Source organism: Pteronotus mesoamericanus, unplaced genomic scaffold (assembly GCF_021234165.1).
Source record: "Pteronotus mesoamericanus isolate MK-2021 breed Mesoamerican mustached bat unplaced genomic scaffold, CSHL_Meso_final scaffold_533, whole genome shotgun sequence".
NCBI classification, from domain to species: Eukaryota; Metazoa; Chordata; class Mammalia; order Chiroptera; family Mormoopidae; genus Pteronotus; species Pteronotus mesoamericanus.
Window position 1 is genome coordinate 5,757,995 of NW_026555320.1, and position 21,081 is coordinate 5,779,075.

At 56.3% G+C, this 21,081-nt stretch overlaps 3 protein-coding genes across 3 annotated transcripts; 2 read left to right on the plus strand and 1 right to left on the minus strand.

The window, feature by feature from the left end:
- Positions 1-2,676: 2,676 nt before the first annotated feature.
- IQCF6 (IQ motif containing F6) lies at positions 2,677-3,291 on the minus strand. The gene is made up of 2 exons (XM_054594608.1): positions 3,220-3,291; positions 2,677-3,045 (listed from the first exon to the last, which is right to left on the minus strand). Exons 1-2 carry the CDS (start codon positions 3,289-3,291, stop codon positions 2,677-2,679), a joined length of 441 nt encoding a protein of 146 aa, XP_054450583.1.
- Positions 3,292-11,303: 8,012 nt separating this feature from the next.
- On the plus strand, positions 11,304-12,861 carry LOC129087667 (IQ domain-containing protein F5-like). The gene is made up of 2 exons (XM_054594609.1): positions 11,304-11,378; positions 12,367-12,861. The coding sequence occupies exons 1-2, from the start codon at positions 11,304-11,306 to the stop codon at positions 12,859-12,861; spliced, it is 570 nt and encodes a 189-aa protein (XP_054450584.1).
- Positions 12,862-17,645: 4,784 nt separating this feature from the next.
- Positions 17,646-19,430, plus strand: IQCF3 (IQ motif containing F3). Its single transcript, XM_054594610.1, has 3 exons — positions 17,646-17,687; positions 17,792-17,836; positions 19,032-19,430. Exons 1-3 carry the CDS (start codon positions 17,646-17,648, stop codon positions 19,428-19,430), a joined length of 486 nt encoding a protein of 161 aa, XP_054450585.1.
- Positions 19,431-21,081: the final 1,651 nt, after the last annotated feature.

A 21,081-nucleotide genomic window follows, 5' to 3' on the forward strand; every position in this document is an offset into this window, starting at 1 on the left:
AGCGGTCACTGAGGGTCTCCAAGCCCCTCTGACAATGTCCCAACCCCAGCCCCCTGCAGAAAGAGGAAAGGAGCCTGCCACCACTGCCTGGGCCGGCGGGGCTTCGTGCCACAGCCTGGGCCGGCGGGGGTGGGGGGGTATCGGGGGAGCAGGAGCGGGGGCGGGGCAGGGGGAAACAAAGGCTGCGAGGGGGAAAAGGGGAGAGGAAGTGAGGGAGAAAATGCCCGCGGAAGCTTTGAGCCCCGGGGTCTCACCACGCGTCAGGGTTGGTTTTGGTGGGTTTGGTTTTTTTTAGGAAAAATTTTTTTTATCCTTTCTGTAAAAACAACATGCTCCTTATAAACAGTTTAAGGGATACAGCAAAGTACAAAAGAAAATAAAAGCATCACCTGCAAAGTACAAACAGGAAATTAAAGTATTATCTCAAATTTCCTCATTCAAATATAATGATCATTAACATGTCTGGTGCAGCGTCCTAGACAGATTTCTATGCATTTTTACAGATAGAAGGAGAGATAGAAATACTTCCATTAAAATGGGATCATGCCATATGTCTTTTTTTTTTTTTTTAGTGGAGACGATTTAATTTTACTTGATTCTAACTGAAGAAAATGAATGTGATGAAACTGAAGAAATTCTTGAGCTTCGCATACATTTCATCACCCAAAAGACAGCTTCCCCTGCCCCGCAGGAGCCCTGCCAGTTTAAGGAAAGAGACAAAGTGACATTTGGGTGTCAACATTCCTTTACTCCCAGGGAATCATTGTCAACATCCTCGCCCACGAACTGGAGGAGGGTGACAATCCAAGCCCTTCGGGGGACACCTCCCCCTCAGTCCTGCGGCCCGGGGCCTGTCTCCCCTGTCACTTGTGTACGTGCCCAGCCACAGCGCCAGGCGGACAGCCCCAGGTGCCGGGGGCTTCTCTGGCTAATGTATTCGCAGGTGGCCCCTAGTCCTTCTACTTCAGCCTCTCGGTTCCCGAGCTCTGAGCTTCCTGTGTAGCTGGGACCGTCTCCCTGGCCTGTCCCCACCCCCACCCTTTTCCATCCTCGGAGCCCGGAGGCTCACCCATCGGCTGGCAGCACCCCTGGCCTGCCCAGGCCAGTCCTGGTTTGCATCTCCATCACCAGGTGGGACCCCTGGGCCTCAGGGGGTGTGACCTGGGCTGGGAAGGGCTTAGCTCAGTGGTTTCCAAACCCTGACTACACACTGAGCTCCAGCACATGGCCTCTCCCCGGGCCAATCACAGCAGGACCCCTAGGTAGGCCCAGCACGGGCACTTCCTGCGTCCCATGGGGTTCCAGCGTCCCACGGGGGTCGAGGATCAGAGACTCAAACCCTGGCTGGCCCAGTGTTCACTCCCCCTCCAGGGCGGGCGTGGCGCCTACTGGGCTGGCCAGGCGGACCCCCTGCCACGCTCAGCACGCAGACCTCTCCCGCCAGTGTGCTGCCGCTCGCTGCTTCCAGGAGGGGAGCGAGAGCTGCGCCTGGGGCTCCCGAGGGGGCCCCTTGGAGGAATGGGCGTCTGGCTGCGTCCCTGCCACCTGCAGCTACTGGAGGCAGTGGGTGTGGGACTCACCCCTGAATCCACACCTGCCCCAGCTGTTCCGGAGACGCTCTCCCCTGAACCCCAAACACACACACGCGCACATGTGCATGTATGTAACACACATGCACGCCGCCCAGGGCAGGGAAAGCCTGACCCAGCCTTGAGGACCGCGGAGACCTCGGGCCCCAGCGCACCGCCCCCGACCCCCACCCTCTGTGCCCGAGCGGCCATGGCAAATCCCAGGGGGGTCCTGGACCTCCGGCTTCTGAGATGCAAGTTCAGAGACAAATATCCAAGGGACACAGGCTGAGCGCGAGGGACCTTGGGCATGGACGACAAAGCAGAGACTGTGACAAGTCAGGTACAGAGATGGTTGAGCCGTGGATGCAAGAGACAGCAGGAGGCTCCGCAGAGCAGGGACCCCCAGCACCCCCAGGGCCAGCAGAGGGCGGGGCCATCCGCGCTGGTCTGGGGAAGGAGAGGCCATCTTGGGGGCCGGCAGAGCTGTTCAGAGGAGTGGGAGGATTCGAAGGCCCCATCCTCAAACCAGTGACTTCCAAGGGCAGAGGGTTGGCCCCTGCCCTACCCACCTGCTGCTCTCTGCTTGGTGGCCCCTCTCTCTCCCCATCCCCCATGCCTGGTTCTCCCAGGCAGCAGCCAGGAGGGGGCAGGAAGGCTCCTCTCTCAGCCCCTTGGGGGGGGGGGCTGCGGGCACAGGGAGCTGCCCTGGCCCCGCCTTGGGGGGGCTGGCAGTCCCCACGAGGGAGGGCAACTGTCCTGCTGTTACTCCGCTGGGGCACCCCCTCCTCCTGACCCTGGCCTCCTGGCTGCAGCCAGACCCTCTGGTGACTCCCAGGTGGGGAAGGAGCTGGGGTCAGGCGGCTGAGGTGTCAGGGCCTGATCTGGGCCCTGGGGGGTCTCTTTTCAGCACAAGATCCTTCAGGTTCGCCTGAGGGCGGATTGCTCTGAGCGGGCTCTGAACCCCGCGGGGAACCATTTTGGGGCGGAAGGCAGGAAAGTCAGCGGCCAATCGCTTTCTATGGGTCTCATTCCCAAAGGGCAAGACTGGGGTGAGTCAGCATCTTTATCGGAAGAGAGATCCAGCCTCCTCGGCTCTGCCGGCGCCCTAGGCCAAGAGGATTTCGATGTCCAGCTCCAGCCGCCTGGCCTTGACCTCATAGCAGCCCCGGATCAGGCCCCGGGTCTGGCTGGCATGCCAGCGCCAGTGAGACTGGATAACGCAGGCGGCCTGGCGCGCCTGCAGGAACCGCCTGCGGGCCTGCCACATCCGGACCTGGGCCTGCACCTTCACCACGGCCCACTCCTGGCAGGTGTAGAGCCTCAGCGCCAGGCGGCGCCGCTGCTCCAGCATCTTGGCCTGCACCGACCTCCACCAGCACTGGATGGCCCAGGCCCGCAGCGCCTCGTGCAGCAGAGTCTGGCGCACCGCGCTGCCCCGCCACCATGCTTGGATCTTCACGGCTGCCTTCTCCAACTGCCCCGGGAAGAAAGAACACGGAGGTGACTGGCGACGGGCCCTCGTATTTCTGCCCCCACCTCCGGTGCGGGCTGGAGAGGGGCCGGGCCTGTAGAGCCCCCGCCCATCTTATTCTAGGTCCCGCCCTCTCACCCTAGGCCCCGCCCATCTCATTCTCGCCCCAGGACTCACCTTGAGACACTGCTCGTCGTCCTCTGGGCAGACCCCGCCTGTCCTGGCCTCGCTCACTCTGTGTGTGTCCATGGCCCTGGTCTTCCGAGTGCGCTCCCCTCCTGTCAGTGGGGTGACCCCAGCCTGCAGCCCCGCCCTCAACTGTTAGTCACCCCTCACTGGCTCCGCCCACCGGCTCGCTGGCTCCCCTGGGCAGGTGGGAGCCGACCGCACTTCGGCCACCTCTCCCCTCCTGCTGCATTTCCTCTCTCATGGACCAGTCACCTTATGATGGATTCCCATCGTTTGAGGGGCCTGACGTCTTCTCGTGCCTTCAGGCCCAGCTAGTAACTTAAGTCCTGATTGTTCTCCACCTTCCAGTCCACAGACATGCAGTTCCTGCTGGTGGCAGCGAAGCTGCCTCTGAGTGAGGGCTTTTACTTCGGGAACACGCGCAGCCGGTGTGGATTCCAGCAGCTTCCACAGGGGCCGCTTGTCCGTCCAGGGGCGGGCTGCTTCTGTGCAAGGCGTGTGAACGCAAGATGCCAGAGCCGCAGTTGGAGTGGGGATCTTGTGCGCCCCCCACTCCTCCTTGGGCTCCCTGCTGCCCTCTGGTTTCGGGGGCAATAGCTGCAGCCTCTTGGGGGCCCGGGCTCAAGCAAAGCAGAGGGCAGATGCACTCAGGTGAGTTCACGGGGAGATTTACGGGGCTCGCGGCGCCCCTGGGAGTAGGCTCATCCTCACTGGCCGTTTGGCTAGAAATGGGGTCAAGAACAGGTCCTGCCTGGGGCGCAGCTACTCACTGGTGTCATGGGGACAGACATGCTGCTGTGGCCACAGGGACGTGGCCTGCAGTGCCCGGCACCAGGAGTTTATGGCAGGGGAGGAAAAGTAAGATTTGGAAAGTGTGGAGACAAAAGCGGGTCTGGGTCAGAGGCCCAGGCACGGCTGCGGCTGCGCTGCAGGTGGGGGCCCCACAGGCCGGGCCTCCCCCGGGGCTCGCGAGGCCCCTCTGGCTCCGGCTTTAGCACGCGTGTTGTCGCGCCGTTTTCTGCTGGGCTTTTCCGGGTGCCCAGTGCCTGGGGGGCCCACCCTGTCCCACTGTCGAGGCCATCGGGGTGTCTCCCACGGAGGCCCCATTGTCAACGTGTTAAAAGCCCTCCAGAGCTGAGGAACCCTAGCGCTTCCTTTCCTGGCTGTCACTCTGGTGAGCAGGGTGCGCGCATCTCAAAGACCTCCTCCAGTGAGTCAACCCTCGGTCCTGGGGTCCCCGCCTCCACTCCCAGCCCCTCCTGCTAGATTCCGCAGAAGGGACCACTTCAGAGGGGACTGAACGTGGTCCGCCCTCTGAGGCTCCGTCCATCCAGGCCGGGTTGCCGCGGTCAAGGTCAAGAGGCCAGGTCCCGCTGTTCCTTGCCGATCTCTTCAGTCCCCCTCCCTGGCCTGGCTGGCGGTGGCCATATGATCCTGGCTCTGTCTCCTTCTTGGACGCCCTGGAAGCGTCTGCCGGCTCCTGTTCCTGCTGTTGGTCCCCAAGTGGCAGCAGCGGGGCGGGGTACGGGAACACCTGAGCCCGCCAAGCTGTCACAGGCGCACCCCTGGTCTCCGTGCCCTCACCCCTCCTCTCCCCGGTTCTCTTTTCTTACTGGTTGGTTTTTTTTTTCTGATTATAAATTCTCCACATCTGTTGCTGACATTTTAAATAATGCAGAAACGTGCAGGGAGAAAGGGGAATGTCTCCTGCTCCTCCAGCACTTAAGCCAGGCACCAACTGACTAAAATTTTTGATTAAAAACAATTGCTATTTAATTCATACATTCTGAACTAAAAATTCCCTTGGCAATTAATGTTTTCTTCCCTACATTATTCCTGCTCCCAGCTTGGAGGGTACCGTGGTCAGTTAGCTGTGTATTTACACACATAGCACATCTGGGTACCGAAGGAAATAGAAAACTGCTTTGTGTTTCTGTTTCTTTTAAAGCTGATTGAGGTGGCCCTGGCTGGGTGTCTGGGTTGGATGGACCGTCACCTCACCCACCAAAAGCGTGCGGGTTTGATCTCCCATCAGGACACATACCGAGGTGGTGGGTTCGAACCCCAGTCAGAAATCAAATCGATGTTTCTCTCCCCTCCCACACACATGCTTTGTCTTTCTCTTAAATCGATAAAACATATCTCCGGGTTAGGATTTTTAAAAATTAAAAATGAGGTAAAAATCATATAACATAAAAGTGACCATTTCGCCGTTTAAAGCGTACAATTCAGTGTGTTCGGTACAGTCGCAATGTGGCACAGCAGGCACCCTCTCTAATTCCCGTTTCTATTTTCCCCTCGTTTTAATTCTAATTTTATTACCCCCAAAGAAACCCTCCCCTCAAGGCCCTGGCACCCAGGAATGTGATTCCGGTCTCTAAGGAGTTGCCTATTCTGGACATTTCACATAAATGCAGTTACATAATAATGCGGTGCTTTGTGTCCGGCCCCTTTCACTTAGCATGTTTTCAAAGTTGACCCATGTTGTAAGCATGTACCCATACTTTCTTCCCCTTTGTGGCCACATTCCATTTTCTGGATTTTCTATTGTCCGACAGCCCATGGTCGGGACACACACCACGCTGTGCTTACGTATTCCTGAGCTGACAAACACTTGTTTTCACTCTTTGGCGACTGTGAGTAGCGCGTCCATGAGCGCACGTTTGCGCGCCGGAAGGCTGTGTGCCTCGGGGCGGAATGCGGGCCGTGTGATGGCCCGGCGGAAGTTTCTGAGGACCCCCCGAGCTACCTTCCGTGGCAGTGGAGCCATTTTACATTCCACGCATCTCCACATGCTCGCACCCCGCAGTTTTGCTAAGAGTGAATACGGAGAGCTTTACAAGGCTCTGTGTTCCCACGTGTTTGCACTTCAGTTCTCTTTCTTGCTTAACTTCCTGGCTAAGACTTCAGCACTCAGCAGGTGCTTCTAGATCAGTCCGTGGGCCACATCCCTGCCTCTCCCACCTGTCTCAGTGCTGTCCCTTGTCAGAGAGGCTCTGTCCCCACAGTGCCCAGGTCCTCTTCACAAGGTGTTAGTCCGCACGCAGACTCGGCCTGGGTGGAGACAGCATGGCCCGGGTCCTCCTGCACAGCCACGCTGCCGTTTACTCCCCTAGCTGGTCTTTTGTAAAATCAGTGGATAACTTTCCATTGTCAGGACGTGGAATCTGTCACCTCCCGAAGGACAGCGTGGCTGCTGCCCCATGTGGGCGGCTGTGAACAGAGCTGCTCTGAACATCCATGTGCAGGTTTTTGGACAGAGTTTTCAGGTCCTCTGGGTAAGTCCCTGGGAGCGCGATTGCCGGATGGCCGGGTAAAGGTGTTTGATTTTTAAGAGTCTGCCAAAGCGACTCGCGAGGTGGTTGTGCCGCTGTGCGTTCCCGCCAGTGAGTGAGCGCTGTTCCCTCGTCCTCGCCAGTGTCTCCTGGTGGTCGTGGTCTGGATTTCAATCATTCTAACAGGAGTGGAGTGGCATCTCCCCGTCGCTGTGATTTCTGTTTTCCTGAGAACATGTGACATGGAGCATATTTTTCGTATGCATCTGTATATCTTTAGCAAGGTGTTTGCTAAAGTCTTTGGCCTACTTTTCAGTTGCGTGGTTTGCTCGCGGTTTTTAAAATAAAGAATTTTATTAAATATCTTTCTTTTTAGAACTGCAGAGAGGATTCCATGGTTTTCCTCTTCGGTCTGTTAATATGACAGCTTTCATTGTTAGGTCCGTGTTTTTATTGTGGAGACCTCACAGTGGTGGGCCTTGGCCATATTCCAGACGACCTGGCACCGGAGTCCCTTCTCCATATTTGGGGACTACCCTTCTTATCTGTCTTGGTATCTAATTATAGAGCTGAAAAATGCCAGTTTCCCCGGCTGCTGGGGAGACATGTGACCAGGATTGGCCAATCAAATGTACCCACTAGGGGTTTTTAATCTGCAGTTTGGGATTCCGGGCAGCCATTCCTCGTGCCAGGGGTGGGACCTTCCTCGGCAGGTTCTGTGGAGTGGCGTTTCCTACGGTCCTGAGTGTGTAGCTTCTTCTTCCCTGCCTGTTTCTGAGCCTCGTCCTCAAGACTTCCTGGAAACCTGGGGAGCCACTAACTATTCCTACACTGCTTTTATTTTCCAGTTATGTGGCTGTGAATCAGCTTGCGTTGTTTGTAGTGGAGCATGGCGGCCAATGCCCTTGCCCTCGGGAGATAGATCCTTCTTGTTAAGTATTATTTGAAACCGTCACTGAATTCAGTTTGTTAAAACTTGCATCAGGGACCCTGGCTGGTGTGGCTCAGTGGATTGAGTGCAGGACTGTAAACCAACAGGTAGCTGGTTTGATTCCCAGTCCGGGCACGTGCCTGGGTTGCGGGCCAGGTCCCCAGGAGGGGGTGTGTGAGAGGCAAACACACATTGATATTTCTCTCTCCCTCTTTCTCCATCCCTTTCCCTCCAAAAACAAAAAAATAAAATCTTGAAGGAAAAAAAAAAAGCAAACAAACTTGCATCTGAGTTCATTTGTCATGGTTTTCTCTTGTCCTGACGGAATCTAAGTTTGGTGTCAAGTGGGTGCTAACTTTTGGGAATATTTCAGTAGGAAAAATTCCCGGAGCAGAACTGCTATACCGAGGGTCTGTGCATTTGCAGTTCCGATGGGTACTGTCAAACCGTTACTCAGAGGTTTTGCCAGTTTACATTCTGATCAATAACGTACAATACTGCCTGTTCCTCTTCACCCTTCACACAGACCACCTGTCAGCTCCAGTATCCCTTTAATTATTTCTCCCGTGAGTTAAGCATCTTTGCATATGTTCGGGACCCTCTTTTTCCTGCTGTTACTTTTTCTATCAACTGTCTCTTTGCTTGGCCTGGATGGTTGGATTTCTTTTTACTTGAAGGCTGTCCTGGTTTCACTCTTTGTCCTACAGTATCTTCTGGTCCAGATGTAAGCTGTGCTCCCTTTGGTACTGACTTGAATGGCTGCTGAAACTGGCAAAGACCGTCACAAAGACCTGCAACTTGGAGGGAACTGGCGGTGCTGGCTCTCACTCAATGCAGGACACGTGGTTTCCAGTTGTTCCCACCGGTCATGCCAAGGTTTGCATTGAAATCTGGCTAAAATTTTTCCTGTGCCCCAGTGACAGTCAGCTAGCTAGCCTACAAACACATCAGAAGGTGTTGCATTTTTATATTTTTAACAAATGGATTTAAAACCAATACAACTGGAATAAGTAAGAAGTAGGTGAGGAAATGACATTTCCAAAGTTTTAAATGTTCAGCTCTAAGAGGCTTTATGAGTGAAGCACATTTCCTTTTGGCAACAAAATCGCATAAAGAAGGAAGCGTTTCAAAACATCTGTTTTCTAAAAGCTTCTTCCGTTGTTCCTATTTTCACTGATAAGGAGCTCCCTCTAGAGGCAGGAGATACGTCAGCACCAGGGTGTCTTGGTTGCTTCTGCTTGCAAATCCGTAACGTTTCAGTCCAGGGTTTTTTGCAGGAATCTTTTCCGTTTACCATGACTTTTTCTGTGCGATCCATAAAGGACCTTTGTCAGTTCACAGAAACAGGTGGCCATCTGTCCCAATCCCTCCAATTCGTGGAAAGCACTCTTTGTGTGGGTTTGTGACCTCCCTGCATGTGGGGACTTGGCCTCTTTGCTTTCACAAATGCCTGTCATGGTACCTGGTGCACAGCAGGGGCTCAATGGTTGTTGGGTGAAAGGAGGAACCTCCGAACAGAAATCCCCAGCTTAGTGTTGCCTGAGATGCGTGACCAGGCGCTGTGGCCACGCCCTGCTCCCATGAACTTCACACTGACACCCCCACAGCCTTAAGCAGTCTCATTGCCCTCTCTACTTCCCCCCGTAACCCTGCACTGGCCTCGCCTGTCCCCACCCCCCATACCGCACACGTGCTCCTCCGGGACCCCTGGGGCAGAGACCCAGGGAGAACAGGGCCCCACGACGGCCCTGGCCTTGTCCAGGGCCCTTCCGCTCAGCACTGACCTCGGGGGCCAGGAGCAGGGGCTGCGCCTCACCTGTCTCCTGGCCGTGCCCTTGAGGCCCTCGGGGCAAGAGGAGGGCAGGAGGGAGCTTGAAGCCCCTCGGGCCTGCGCTGGGGGCCCTGGCTGGCCCTGGGGGTCCACACTCCCAAGAGGCCACCTGGGTATCTGGCTGATGGGCCAGACGCAGGATTCAACCAGGCCATGTTCTCTGCCCCCAATCCCGCGGTCCTCTGCAAGGTAATCACGGTTACGTATTTACAGTACATGTCTCCATGAGCCCCTCCCCCCTTTTAAAAATAATGCCTTTATACCACATACATATAAACATGTACCTAGAAAGGGGCCATGCCGTCCTTCAGAGTGTCTCACATATTCCATGTCACTACACAGAACAAACACGTTCTTTCTGGTTTCATTAAGTGCTTCTTAATAAATGAGTTTAATGAGTTTTCACAATTCTATATTTTTCCCCAGGAAACACAACCCAAAACAAAATAAAGCACATTTCTCCTTGTTTCTTGGTGCTGTTTGCAAACAACCCCTCTTATACTTCCATAAGAAGTATACAACCCCTGGATGTAAACTCTACTTGGAATTATCTTACCTGTAGTTTAGTTTTGCCTGTTCTAGAATTTTCTATGAGTGGACTCATCCTATAAGGACTCTGTTGTGTCTGGCTTCTTTCACTTAGCATAAGGTGTTTGGGATTCATCTGTGGTATTGTGTGTATCCATAGACTGTTCATTTTTATTATCATGTATTATTTCATTCTATGAGTAGTCCACAGTTTCTTTGTCTAGTTACCTGCTGGTGAATATTCGCGTTGTTTCCAACTTTGACCTATTTCAATGAAGTTGTAATGAGCAAGCAACCGTGAGCAAAGCTTCTGTAGACACGTGTTTTCACTTTTCTTGGGAAAATGCTGAGAGCAGAACTGCTGAGTCATAGGGTGGGTAGCCGCCTACCCAGATCGGAACCTCCCGGCCATTGTTCAAAGGTCTCTCCTGTTCCGCGCTGCCTGCCGGCGGTGAGAAGGCCCAGGTGTTCCGGATCCTTGGCAATAGGCTGGTGTTGTATTTCTTATTCCAGCCATTCTCTAGTGCGCTTAGACATAAGGCATGTGGTTCTCATTTTTATTTTCCTCATGACTAATGATGTTGGACATTTTCTCATCTGCTTCTGAACCATTTGTTTAAGAATTTGGTTCCAGCCCTGACCAGTGTGACTCAGTGGGTTGGGCATCGTCCCTCAAAAGTGAAAGGTCACCGGTTCAATACCTGGTCAGGGCGCATGCCTGGGTTGCAGTTTCGATCCCCAGGTGGCAGCGTGCGAGAGGCAGTCGGTCGATGTTTCTCTCTCTCTCTTTCTCCCTCCCTTTCTCCCCCCTTCCCCTCTCTCCAAAAATAAAGAAATAAAATCTTTGTAAAAAAGAATTTGGTTCCTAACTCATTCTTTCTAATCATCTGGTTCCACTGTTTAACTGAAGTCCATGTAAATGAATTTCCTATTGATGGTGTTTAAATTCTCACGTTCATATATTTCTCGACCAGACTGGAAGGACTGACTTTTTCTGCCTCTGCGCCAATGGGCTAATGTTCCTGGACTCTTGCGCCTCCTTAGCCAAGGGCATTCATGGCAGTTTCACATTTTTACCAGAAAGGACTCAACTATTGGGAGGTCTCCTGGTCACAGGTGCCCTTATGACATCACAGCTCTCCCCACCTGCTCTCTTTCTGCCTGAGCCTCGGTGGGAGGAGCACAGATCTGAAGGGAATGGAGTCACCAAGCTCCTAACTATGGACAATCTAAGGGATGAAAGACCTGAGGGGATTTGAACCATCTATTTCCATGCCACGTGCATCAGATACTGTGTAAGAACAGCCAGTCCACCTGGGTGCTGGCGAGGAGGGCAGATTTCCAGTTTCCCCGGGAGCCATCCTGCACCTGGGGACTCCGGGCAAGGCAGGTGGCGGAGAGCGCGGAGCTCATGGCTCACAGGTGGACAGAGGACAGCCTACACTTGCGTTTCTCCCTCTGATTACAGGGTGGGCAGTCTGCTGAAATGTTAGAAGAGTCTGAAGTCATGGTGCTGAAACCGGAAGAGGATAAGCCTCCAACCCCACCACCCCCTCGACCCCCACCACCCCCTCCACCAAAGGTAGGTCTCTGGAGGCCCTCCCCATTGAGAGTGGGGCGACCCCAGCTTGTACCCGCTCTGACCCGACTCGCCTAGCGGTAACAGGCTAGCTGCCCTGAGGCCTAGAGTACAGGATGGCCCCAGAACGTGCCATCCAAACCAGCACGCATCTGTCCGCGAAAGGCAGTGCTCTGAACTATGGAGCAGGAACAACCGTCTTAAACTGAGTCTGGCCGGGGCCCGCCAGGCTGAGGGGCCGTCCTCCCCAGAGCTGCTAGGACAGCGACGGACTCATCGCTCGCCCTCCTCTCCTTACGCCTTCTGGGCCCAAGAAGGGTGGGGCCTGAGACCCGGAGCCTCAGAGGGAAGAGAAACCCTGGCAACTGGGAGTCCCACTGTGCGGACTTGGGGAGTGGGGTGGGGCGGGCCAGGAGGCGGGAGGCATGGCCAAGTAAGAGGGGAACCCAAACCCAGAATCCTGTGGGAGTCCGTGTGCGTGTGCACGTGTGTGCTTGACTAAGGTGTGAGAACCAAAAGAGATGAACGTGAGAAGCTAACGAGAGAGACTCCAAACTGCATGACTGGACAGAGAGAGACAGGAGGTTGGACAGGGAGCTGGAATGAGGCGTGAGGGGCAAGCCAAGGGTGCCCTGTCTCCAGCCTGCGGCTGGACTCCACTGGGAAGCCATGCGCACCCAGGGAGGTGGTCAGGCCCAGGAGGAACGTGAGAGCCCTCTGACCCAGAGACCATGGCGTGCGCTCTCCAGACTGGCCAGCCAGGTTCACGGACCCGGCGGAGACGAGGCAGGTATGCCGCGTATGACAGACGGGAGCCTGAGGCTCCGAGCGCAGCGTGAGAGGCCCGTGTCCGTTAACCAGGAGCGGCGGAGGCCGGACACCTCTCTGTTCTCTGGCCCCAGCAGTGCCAGACCCGGTGTCCCTGAGCTTCTGAAGAGGGGCCGTTACTAGAAGGGGTCAGGCCCCCTTCCGGGCACACCCTGGGGCGGAGGCGAGTGAGAAACGTGGCCTGAGCGCCCCTTCTTTTTCCCATCTCCCTCCGCCCCAGCCCAAAAAGAAGCCCCCTGATGCAGAGAAGAAAGCCATAAAGATCCAGTCCTGGTGGCGGGGCACCCTGGTGCGCCGGACGCTGCTGCACGCGGCGCTCAGAGCCGCCATCATTCAGCGCTGGTGGAGGCAGGTGCTCGCCAAGCAGCTGGAGCGGCGGCGGGGGGCGTTGCTCGACGCCTACGTGCGCAGGGAGTGGGCGGCCGTCAGGCTGCAGGCCTGGGTGCGCATGTGGCGCGTGCGCCTCCGCTACTGCCGCCTGCTCCACGCGGCCCGCATCATCCAGGCGTACTGGCGCTGGCACAACTGCCATGCCAATGGCGTTTTGCGGGGGAGATACAAACTCACAGCAAACCAGCTCGGGCTTGAACTTGAGATCTTTCTGGGATCACAGATTTGTCGGATTACAGACTGCATCCCATTCCCAATAAAGAACTGATTAGGTCTGCTCCAGCCCAGTGTCACCGGGTCTCTGTCGGACAAGCTCCGGGAGGTGCTTGTCTCAGCCGAGGGGCAGGGAAACTGAAGGCCAACAGTGGGCCTCTCGGAGGTCTGCTCCGAGGAAGCGGCAGGGCTTGCGGCGGGTCCTGTGCCCTTAGGACTAACCGGTGATTGATTAGCAACGTCTGCCCTGGCTAGGAGCGTTGGGGCCAACTAGAGACGCTCCTCCTCTTTGGGGGGTCTCTGTAACCCGTGACCACTGCACCTGCGCAGCATGGAAGCGCGTGTCATCTGATGCTCTTAAACCTCCCATGGCTTCCAGTTACATACAGAGCAATCCCAGAAGCCCCCCTGTGGTCTCCAGAAGCCTGCGGTCGCCCTGGCCGGCGGCACAGCCTCTCAGTCCTCCCTGCCTGCTCTGTCCCGCAGGCCCCGCGATGCAGCGGGCACCGGCTGTCCCCTGTGCTGGGACTGTCTTCCTCCAGGTGCAGCTGTCACTCTACCTGGTTGGACTCTGCCCCCAGCTTCCTCTCTGCAAGGCGGGTGCCTGTAACACAGCTCCCGCCCTGGCCGGGTGCCCAGTGGGTTGGAGCGTCGCCCCCGCACCGAAAGGTTGCAGGTGCCCCGCCCCCCCCCCCCCCGGTCAGGGCACATTCCCAAGCTGCAGGTATGATCCCTGGTCAGGGCACTTATAGGGCAACCAGTCAATGTTTCTCTCTAATCTCCCCCTCTCTCTCCTCCCCCTTTTCTCTTGCTCTAAAATCAATAAACGTATCCTCAGGTGAGGATTTAAAAACAGTAAAACAGCTTTCCCTCCCCCTACTGTGTGCTCCGGCTCCTGACTCTGCCTTTGAAAGTCCTTAATCCCCTGGTTGGTGTGGCTCAGTGGATTGAGCGCCGGCCTGTGAACCAAAGGGTCACTGGTTCGAGTCCCAGTCTGGGCACGCACCTGGGTTGCGAGCCAGGTCCCCAGCAGGAGGTGTGGGAGAGGCCACCACTCATTGATGTTTCTCTCCTCTTTCTCTCTCCCTTCTCTTCTAAAAGTAAATAAAATCTTTTAAAAAATGAAATAAAAAAAGAAATGAAAGTCCTCATGAAGACCTGGGGTTATTTAACCATGTTTCCTATTTTCTATGCCCAGCCCTGGAGGGCATGCTCGAGGGCAGGCAAAAGTAGGTTAGTAATAATAAATAATAAAATAAATAAGTCATACAAGAATAAACTCTGTGTACTCATAACTGCAAACTTATGTTTGCCCACCCCATATTATTGTGTATATATTTTTTATTTTCTGTATATTATGGCATTTGACATCTTAAAAAAAAAAAAAGATTCCTTCCTGGTTTGGGAGAGGCCAGCCCTCCCAGGACCGGGCAGTTCTGGGCACAGGCCGAGGACTCGGCCCTCAGCACGCCTGCGATTTGTTTGCACACGTACCAGTCCAGAGCTGCCCCTCCCCCCTCGGGCCTGCACACCTCAGGGGGAAATGTTTTTCTGGCTTTCTCCTCCCCAGGCCAGGTACAGGCATCTGGGGCCCACTAGCCGGTCCTAAACTGGTGACCTGCTCTGCCTTGCCTTTCCCACTCCAATAAAGGCCCCAGCAAAAGCTCTTTCTCCCTGCTGTCTTCTTCCACCTGACTAAAGCCAAGTGCCTCTCCTGTGACCCCGAATGACACGCAGTGACCTCCTCTGGAGCGGCTGAGACCCGAAGTTTAACATGCGTTTTCTTGTGCCTCTCCCTTTCTCTCAGGGCCGCACCTGACCAACCATCGCATCAAAGGACACTTCATATATAGGTATATATAAAACATAAGTGAAATTCACGTAACCATGTTTAGATTAACCACATAAGGTTAACCGCTAATATAAGATGAACTATTCAGAGGCATTCGGTACATTCGCAGCATTAAACAGTCACTATTGTCTGTATTTCCATTTCTAAAATATTTGTATCGCCCTCGCTGGTGTGGCTCAGTGGATTGAGTAACAGTCTAGGAACCAAAAGGTGTCCAATGTGATCCCCAGTGAGGGCACAGGCCTGGGTTGTGGGCTGGGTCCCCAGTAGGGGGCGCTCAAGAGGCAACCACACATTGTTTCTCTCCCTCTCTTTCTCCTTCCCCTCTCTCTAAAAATAAATAGATGGAATCTTCAAAAAGTAAAATATTTATATCGTCCTAAAAGAAAATCTCGTGCCCATGAAGCATCACAAACTCCCTAACACCCCCTCCTTCAGCTGCTGGCAACCTCTGGCCTACGTTCTCTCTCTGTGGGTTTAGCTGGTGTGGACTGTTCATAGAAATGGAGTCCACGGTTTTGTGTCTCGTTTCATCTAACGTGATGTGTGCGGGCTTCCTCCTCACGGTAGCATGCTCAGTGCTTCGTCCCTTGTCAGAGCTTGGGTCTGTCCCGTGGTAGGGACAGATCTCCTTTGGTTAATGACCAGGACCGCTGACTTTCAGGATTATGAAGCCAGAATCTTGGGGACACAGCACAAGAACAGCTCACTGAGAGCGGAGCCCACACAGAGGACAGGAGAGCCGCAGGCAGAAAGACAGAGACGAAGTCCTAAGGATCCCTCTGGGCCACTGGATCCAGCCACACCTGAATCTGCCACTAGCGAGACTGGGGGAATTCCTAGCTTTGGGAGCCAGTGAACCCCCTTTCACATAAGTCAGCTAGGACGGCAAAGAGGAGCAGGAGAGCTGACGATTATTAAACACTGAGAAGTAAATTTTATGAGCTGCTTTTCAGGAAGACGTTTTCAAAAATGGCTTTGAATTAGAAACTGGTAGGAGGCGTGCTTGGGGAATCCCTAACAATAAATGTGGAATTATCTCTGTGCGAAGCGCCTGGAAGACCAGCACATTCTCATAACGCTGTGTCATGCGGGACGAGGGAAGGCGCTTGGAGTCAGGAGTGATCAGCTAATCGCCTTCAGGCAGCAGGGCTGCGTGCGGACCTCTCCCTGGGCGGTCACCTGCGAGCCCAGAGTGGAGGGGGAGGACCCTGTGGTTCCCGGGCAGGGGCGCCGTGGGCAACCAGCGGCCAGTCCTGGAACAAGGGGGTGGACTCGGAGGGCTGTGGGGCTCCTGCCTGCGGCCCCCGCGATGCAGCGCACAGAGGTGGCGCCTTGCATCCCGGGGTGACCGCTGAGCTCGGCCTCCTGGGGCCGGTGGGCGCCCCTCCCGCAGAGAGAGCCTGCTGCGGGGGCCGGACTACAGGAAATGTTGTTGGAGCCGCATTTCCCGGAACCAGCGTCCGGCTTTCCCCGCGGAGCGCACGTGCACCCAGCAGTTCCTGTTGTCCCGGCCCGGAGGATGTGAGTCTCTAGCTCGTCTCCAGTGATGCTGTGGCTGCGCTTCTAGGGAACCACGCTTTGAGAACCACTGGGTAGAGCTTAACCAAGCAACACAGGAAGGGGACACCACATCTCTCAGTCCAGCAAAAATTAGGAAGCGATTGGTGGAGGTCAGACTGGCGCTGCCACTGTGGAGAGCAATCTGGCAGGACTTAGTGTCATGGAGGAGCCACCTGTCTTGTGACTCAGAAGGCCACCCCAGTGTGCATTCCCTAACTGACACCTCCCACAGCGCCGAGGACACGCGGGAGGAACTCCTCACAGCACAACCTGCTGTGGACAGTCACTGCGGGTGGCTGAGAAATGAAGGCACCGGTGGAGAAGAGATGAGAACAACAGCTGCTGTGGGGTCATGAGGGCACAGGGACCCACTAAGTGCGGTGACATTGTGTGTGTGCTGGTGCAAAGCTGCCAGGAGAGGGATGCGGGGTGTGCTCCGGGTTGCGGGGGCTGTCACGGGCGCTCATGGTCATTGCAATGTGACCACTAAATTACTAAATCATGAGCAGACCTCCATGGCAAAGTGGCGCCCTGGGCAGTCGAGGGGAGAGACAGCTAAGGCCTTGGGGTTCTTGCCGGAGAGTAGGTGGTGCCTTGAAAGGAAGAGGCCCGTCTGCTGTCTCCGAAGTCTGAGGGAGCTGTCCCCAGAGCCCCTTAAGAGAGGCGAGTGCGGCTGGAGCTGGGAACCGGGGCTGGAAGCAGCCGGAAGGCGGCTGGCTTTGGGAGCAGGCCTGGAGGGCTCCCTGAATCTTTCAAACAGGACCACTGTCACCCCGAGGGGCCTACAGGGGGTGTGGCACTGTCGCCTACATAATGGCTCGTACCTGGAAAATTCCTCCAGCCAACTAAGTTTCAGAAGCAGGATGGGAGGGCCTGCTCGGTTTTAAGGAACACATGGAGGCTTGCTAAGTGCCACCAAGTGGCCCCAGAGGACAGGGGTCAAGGCAGCAGGGGGGAGGCCACGGAGAGTGCTGAGGCTGCTCCGTCCTGGCCCTTCCTCAGGCCCTCCTGCTCGCCCTGCGTACCCGCACTGGCCCCCCGAGAGGAAGGACTGTCCCACCCGCTAAGGAGTGACACCGGGGCCCACGCCCCTTCCCCGGCACTGCTCCCCTCAGGGCTGATGGCAGGTGGCCGTGTGGGGCCCGGTCAGGGCTCCGCCTCAGAGGAGGACAGACTCACAGGGGCTGTAGTTCCACCTAGGACTGTCCCTGGCAGGAGGGAACCGTGCAGGTACCGCCTCTCTAGCCAACTTTGAGCCTGGAGAAGGCACCCTGATCCTTGGGTCACAGGTGCCCTTGTGACATCATTGCTGTCCCCTCTGTGACCACCCGCCGGCCCCGGCCAGGCCCCGCTGAGCCACAGCCAGAAAGGGGGCGAACACCTGACCACCGCCCTCAAGCCATGGGCTGTGGATGCTGCGTAAGATGCAGACAGACCCCTCCCAGGGTGGGGGTGCTGGCCTGGGCGTAGGGGCCCCAGGTGACTTCACAGGACTCAGGGAGGGCTGGGGAGCTGGGGACTTGGCTGGGGCAGTCCTAGTTCAGGCTTTCTGCCTGCATTCTGATCACAGAAGTCCCGCCCAAATAAGGAGGAAGAGGAGAGGCTGCGGAGGAAGGTAGGTGGGGCCCAGAGCAGGAGAGATCACAGGTCGTGGCCCCGAGCCCAGGGTGCCCGGGAGTCCCTGGTCCCACTGAGTCAGCTCAGCGTGCTCTCCCATCCCCATGAACCCTCCCTCTCAGGTGATCAGGATGCAGACAGATGCCCATGGGGACAGGGGCCCAAACAGCAGGTACTGGAAGGCCAGAGGGTGGGGCCTGGTCCCAGAGGGTGAGGGCGTGACTGAGAGGTGGCCGTGCACGTGGAAAGAAGGGGGTGCGGGGAGCCCCCAGGCGCTGCGGCAGGGTGTACGGTGCGGAGCAGGCGGGGGCAGGGCCTCAGGGCCCTCAATGTGAGGTTCCTCCTCGCACCCTTGTGGGCTCTTCTGGGCCAGAGGTGTGTCCAGTGGTCCCACAAAGCTGTGACAACCACAGGGCAAGTGCGAGGGGGGACTCAGAAACCCCGGAGTTTATTTATAAGAAAATTGCGTGTTTATTCTTACGCATTTACACTTCAGTCATCTTCCAAGTACGCCCCGTTTGATGCAATACACCTGGCAAGATGTTTTTCCCACGGCTCAAATCGTTTTTGAACCTGTTGATTTGGATGCCTTTTAGTGCTTCTGCCGTTTTTTTTGTTTTGTTTTGTTTTGTTTTGTTTCACCTCTTCCACATCAGCAAAACGTGTCCTTCTGAGGGCTCCTCATCCAGAGAAACAAAAATAGGGGTTCGGGGGGAGACCAGGTGACTAGGGAGGGTGGGGCATGGGAGAAATGGCCTTTTTGGTCAAAAACTGCTGAACAGTCAGTGTGGTGCAGGCAGGTGCGCTCCTAAATCACCCACCGGGCAATGGGCAGCCTCTCATAGCAACGCCAGCTGTTGCCCTGATCCAGGTGAGTTCCTTGAGCGCCCACCTAGCGGAGGAAGCCTGTACTGCAAGGGGCTGCCAGCCAGGTGATAGTTCGGTCTTTTGGGTCCACAGTTGTATAACCCCATTTGAAAGATGAGGATATAGTGAATGAGACGGTGAGCAGCCACAGACCACAGACAAGACACAAGTGGCAGCAAAGCCCCACCAGGGTGTCCTGGGCCCTCAGAACCAGCAGGGGCAAGGCGGGCGGCTGAGAGGGAAGGCTGGAGCGCAGCCGTGGCTGACAAGGCTGCGGCGGATGCCGACGAGGTCCCTGGGAGCCCTCTGCTTTGCTTGGTCGGCAGCTCCTTGAGCAGCAGCGTCTGAAGGCGCGAGCCAAGGCGGCTGGCAGGATCCAGGCCTGGTGGCGTGGCACCCTGGTTCGCCGGACCCTGCTGGTGGCCGCCCTGCGTGCCTGGATGATTCAGGTCTGGTGGCGGGCGCTGCAGTGGCGGCGGGTGCAGAAGCTCCGGCAGGCCCTGCTGAAAGCCTACGTGATCCAGGAGCGGGCGGCGGTCAGGCTCCAGTCCTGGGTCCGCACGTGCCAGTGCCGAGAGCGCTACTGCCAAGTGTGCAACGCCCTCTGCCTCCTCCAGGCCCCCAGGCACTGCCTCCCCTTGCTGGCCGAGGACAGGCCGCGGGTGGAGCCCGCCGCGGCCGCTGCCAAAAGGCTGGAGTTCCACGTTGAAATCCTGTCCATCTGACATACTGCAGAGGTGGCTCAATGGCCCAATAAATGTCTGACCAGGCTTGGTGGGGCTCAGTGACTCCCACACCGCAGGGATCCCCAAGCGCAGGCCCCGCCCCTCCTCCCATACTTGAGAAAAGGCTTCATTTCAGTACAGGCTCCCCTCCCCTGTGGCCTGCCCCTCAGTGCCTGCGGCCTGTGTTCTGGACTGGGGACCGTATGCCCCTGAGTCTGTCCAAATCGGAGCTGCCACCTGAGGCTGTCCTCATTTATGCCGAGCCGGGTGCCCCATTCCACAGACCCAGTGCCATCCTTGTCTCCTGGGCCTGCTGCTGGGAGGGGTTGGGGTCTTATAAACTTGAGGACTCTGGGCGCCTCCGCCTCTGAGAGCTGTCCCTGCGGCCACGCGGTGTCAGCCTGCCATCAGGCCGGCCTGGGCTTGCGACCCGTCAGCTTTCCGCTTGGCGGCCGCTGGACCAGAGTCGGGCTGCTCTCCCGGGTCGGCTGGGCCCAGGCTGCGCGGGCTTCCCGCCAACGGGGACGCGCTCTTCTTTGTGAAGCAGCAGGTCTCAGATCCGTGAGGGACGTCAGCTCTGCCTCCTGCCTCCCTCCTGAGGACCAGGTTCTCTAGGGCGCCAGACAGAGCTATGCCGCCACCCTTCGTGGCATCAGCATTGGCTGGGTGACGCCCTGGCCTTCAGCGCCGCTGACCACCTGCGTTGTCCACTCCTGTGTTCTGGACATCCCGTCTGTCAGGCTGTCTGTGCGGAAGGACCATTTTTCTAAATATCCAATCCATCCTAGGCCAATTCTTTTGTAAAACAACGGAGAAAACGAAATAGGAAAAGCATATAGAATATAAAGTGTGTTTTTAATTATAGTTTGAACGTACGTAAAATTACTATTTCAATTTGTTGTGAATTCCCTAAGTACTTACTCGCGGTTCTCACCTCAGCGGTAACAAACGCTCGTCACACTTCCAGTGGCTCTGCTCCCATCCTCGTCATCTCTCACAACCGGCCACACAGCCACGTTGGCTTCAGTCACCCTGGGCTCTGACCTCTGCCTTCCTGTCCTTGAGGGCAGAGGTCAGACAACGATGCCCTGTAGGCCAGTAGGGGAGACACAGACATAATAAACAGGAAGTTTAACATACCACCTGGCCCTTCACAAAAAAAATTTTGTCAACACCTGTGTTAGAGCTTCTGATTTTTATGCACGGATCCACCTGTGTCTCGGGTCTTAAGACGTCAGAACTTGACTCAGCGATGCTGTACTGCTCACCACGCCTTCCCGCACGCACCCCTTGTTCCCCGCGCAGGCCGTGCTCTCTGCGGAGGGAGCGCTCTCCTCCAATGCTACCGCCACTGGCCTCTGTCCACTTTTGGGAGAGCCTTCCCCTTCCCCTACTTGGTCAGCACCAGAAGAGCTGAACGTCCCTGAAGAAAGCGAGTCACCAGGTAGCGTGGTTTCATCTTATATTCAGGACCACAGAAGGACAAACTTCCCAAGACACTCCTCTATGAGTTTGCTTTGTCGCCTGAAGATTTCGCACTCTTTCCTGTCTCTTCAAAGGGGCAGATGGACGACTGACCGCTTGGTGCCGGATGGCTAGGGAGGGCTGCGACCCCGACCCCGTGGTTCCCCGGCAGGGGCGCCGTGGGCAA

Excerpts from the sequence above, each read along its gene's own strand:
- IQCF6 (XM_054594608.1), bottom strand. The coding sequence starts at position 3,291 with ATGGACACACACAGAGTGAGCGAGGCCAGGACAGGCGGGGTCTGCCCA. Across the intron at positions 3,046-3,219 it reads ACGACGAGCAGTGTCTCAAG|TTGGAGAAGGCAGCCGTGAA; the intron begins GTGAGTCCTGGG and ends TTCCCGGGGCAG.
- IQCF3 (XM_054594610.1), top strand. The coding sequence starts at position 17,646 with ATGCAGACAGACCCCTCCCAGGGTGGGGGTGCTGGCCTGGGC. Across the intron at positions 17,688-17,791 it reads GTGGGGGTGCTGGCCTGGGC|AAGTCCCGCCCAAATAAGGA; the intron begins GTAGGGGCCCCA and ends TTCTGATCACAG. Across the intron at positions 17,837-19,031 it reads AGGAGAGGCTGCGGAGGAAG|CTCCTTGAGCAGCAGCGTCT; the intron begins GTAGGTGGGGCC and ends CTTGGTCGGCAG.
- LOC129087667 (XM_054594609.1), top strand. The coding sequence starts at position 11,304 with ATGGTGCTGAAACCGGAAGAGGATAAGCCTCCAACCCCACCACCCCCT. Across the intron at positions 11,379-12,366 it reads CACCACCCCCTCCACCAAAG|GCGAGTGAGAAACGTGGCCT; the intron begins GTAGGTCTCTGG and ends CCTGGGGCGGAG.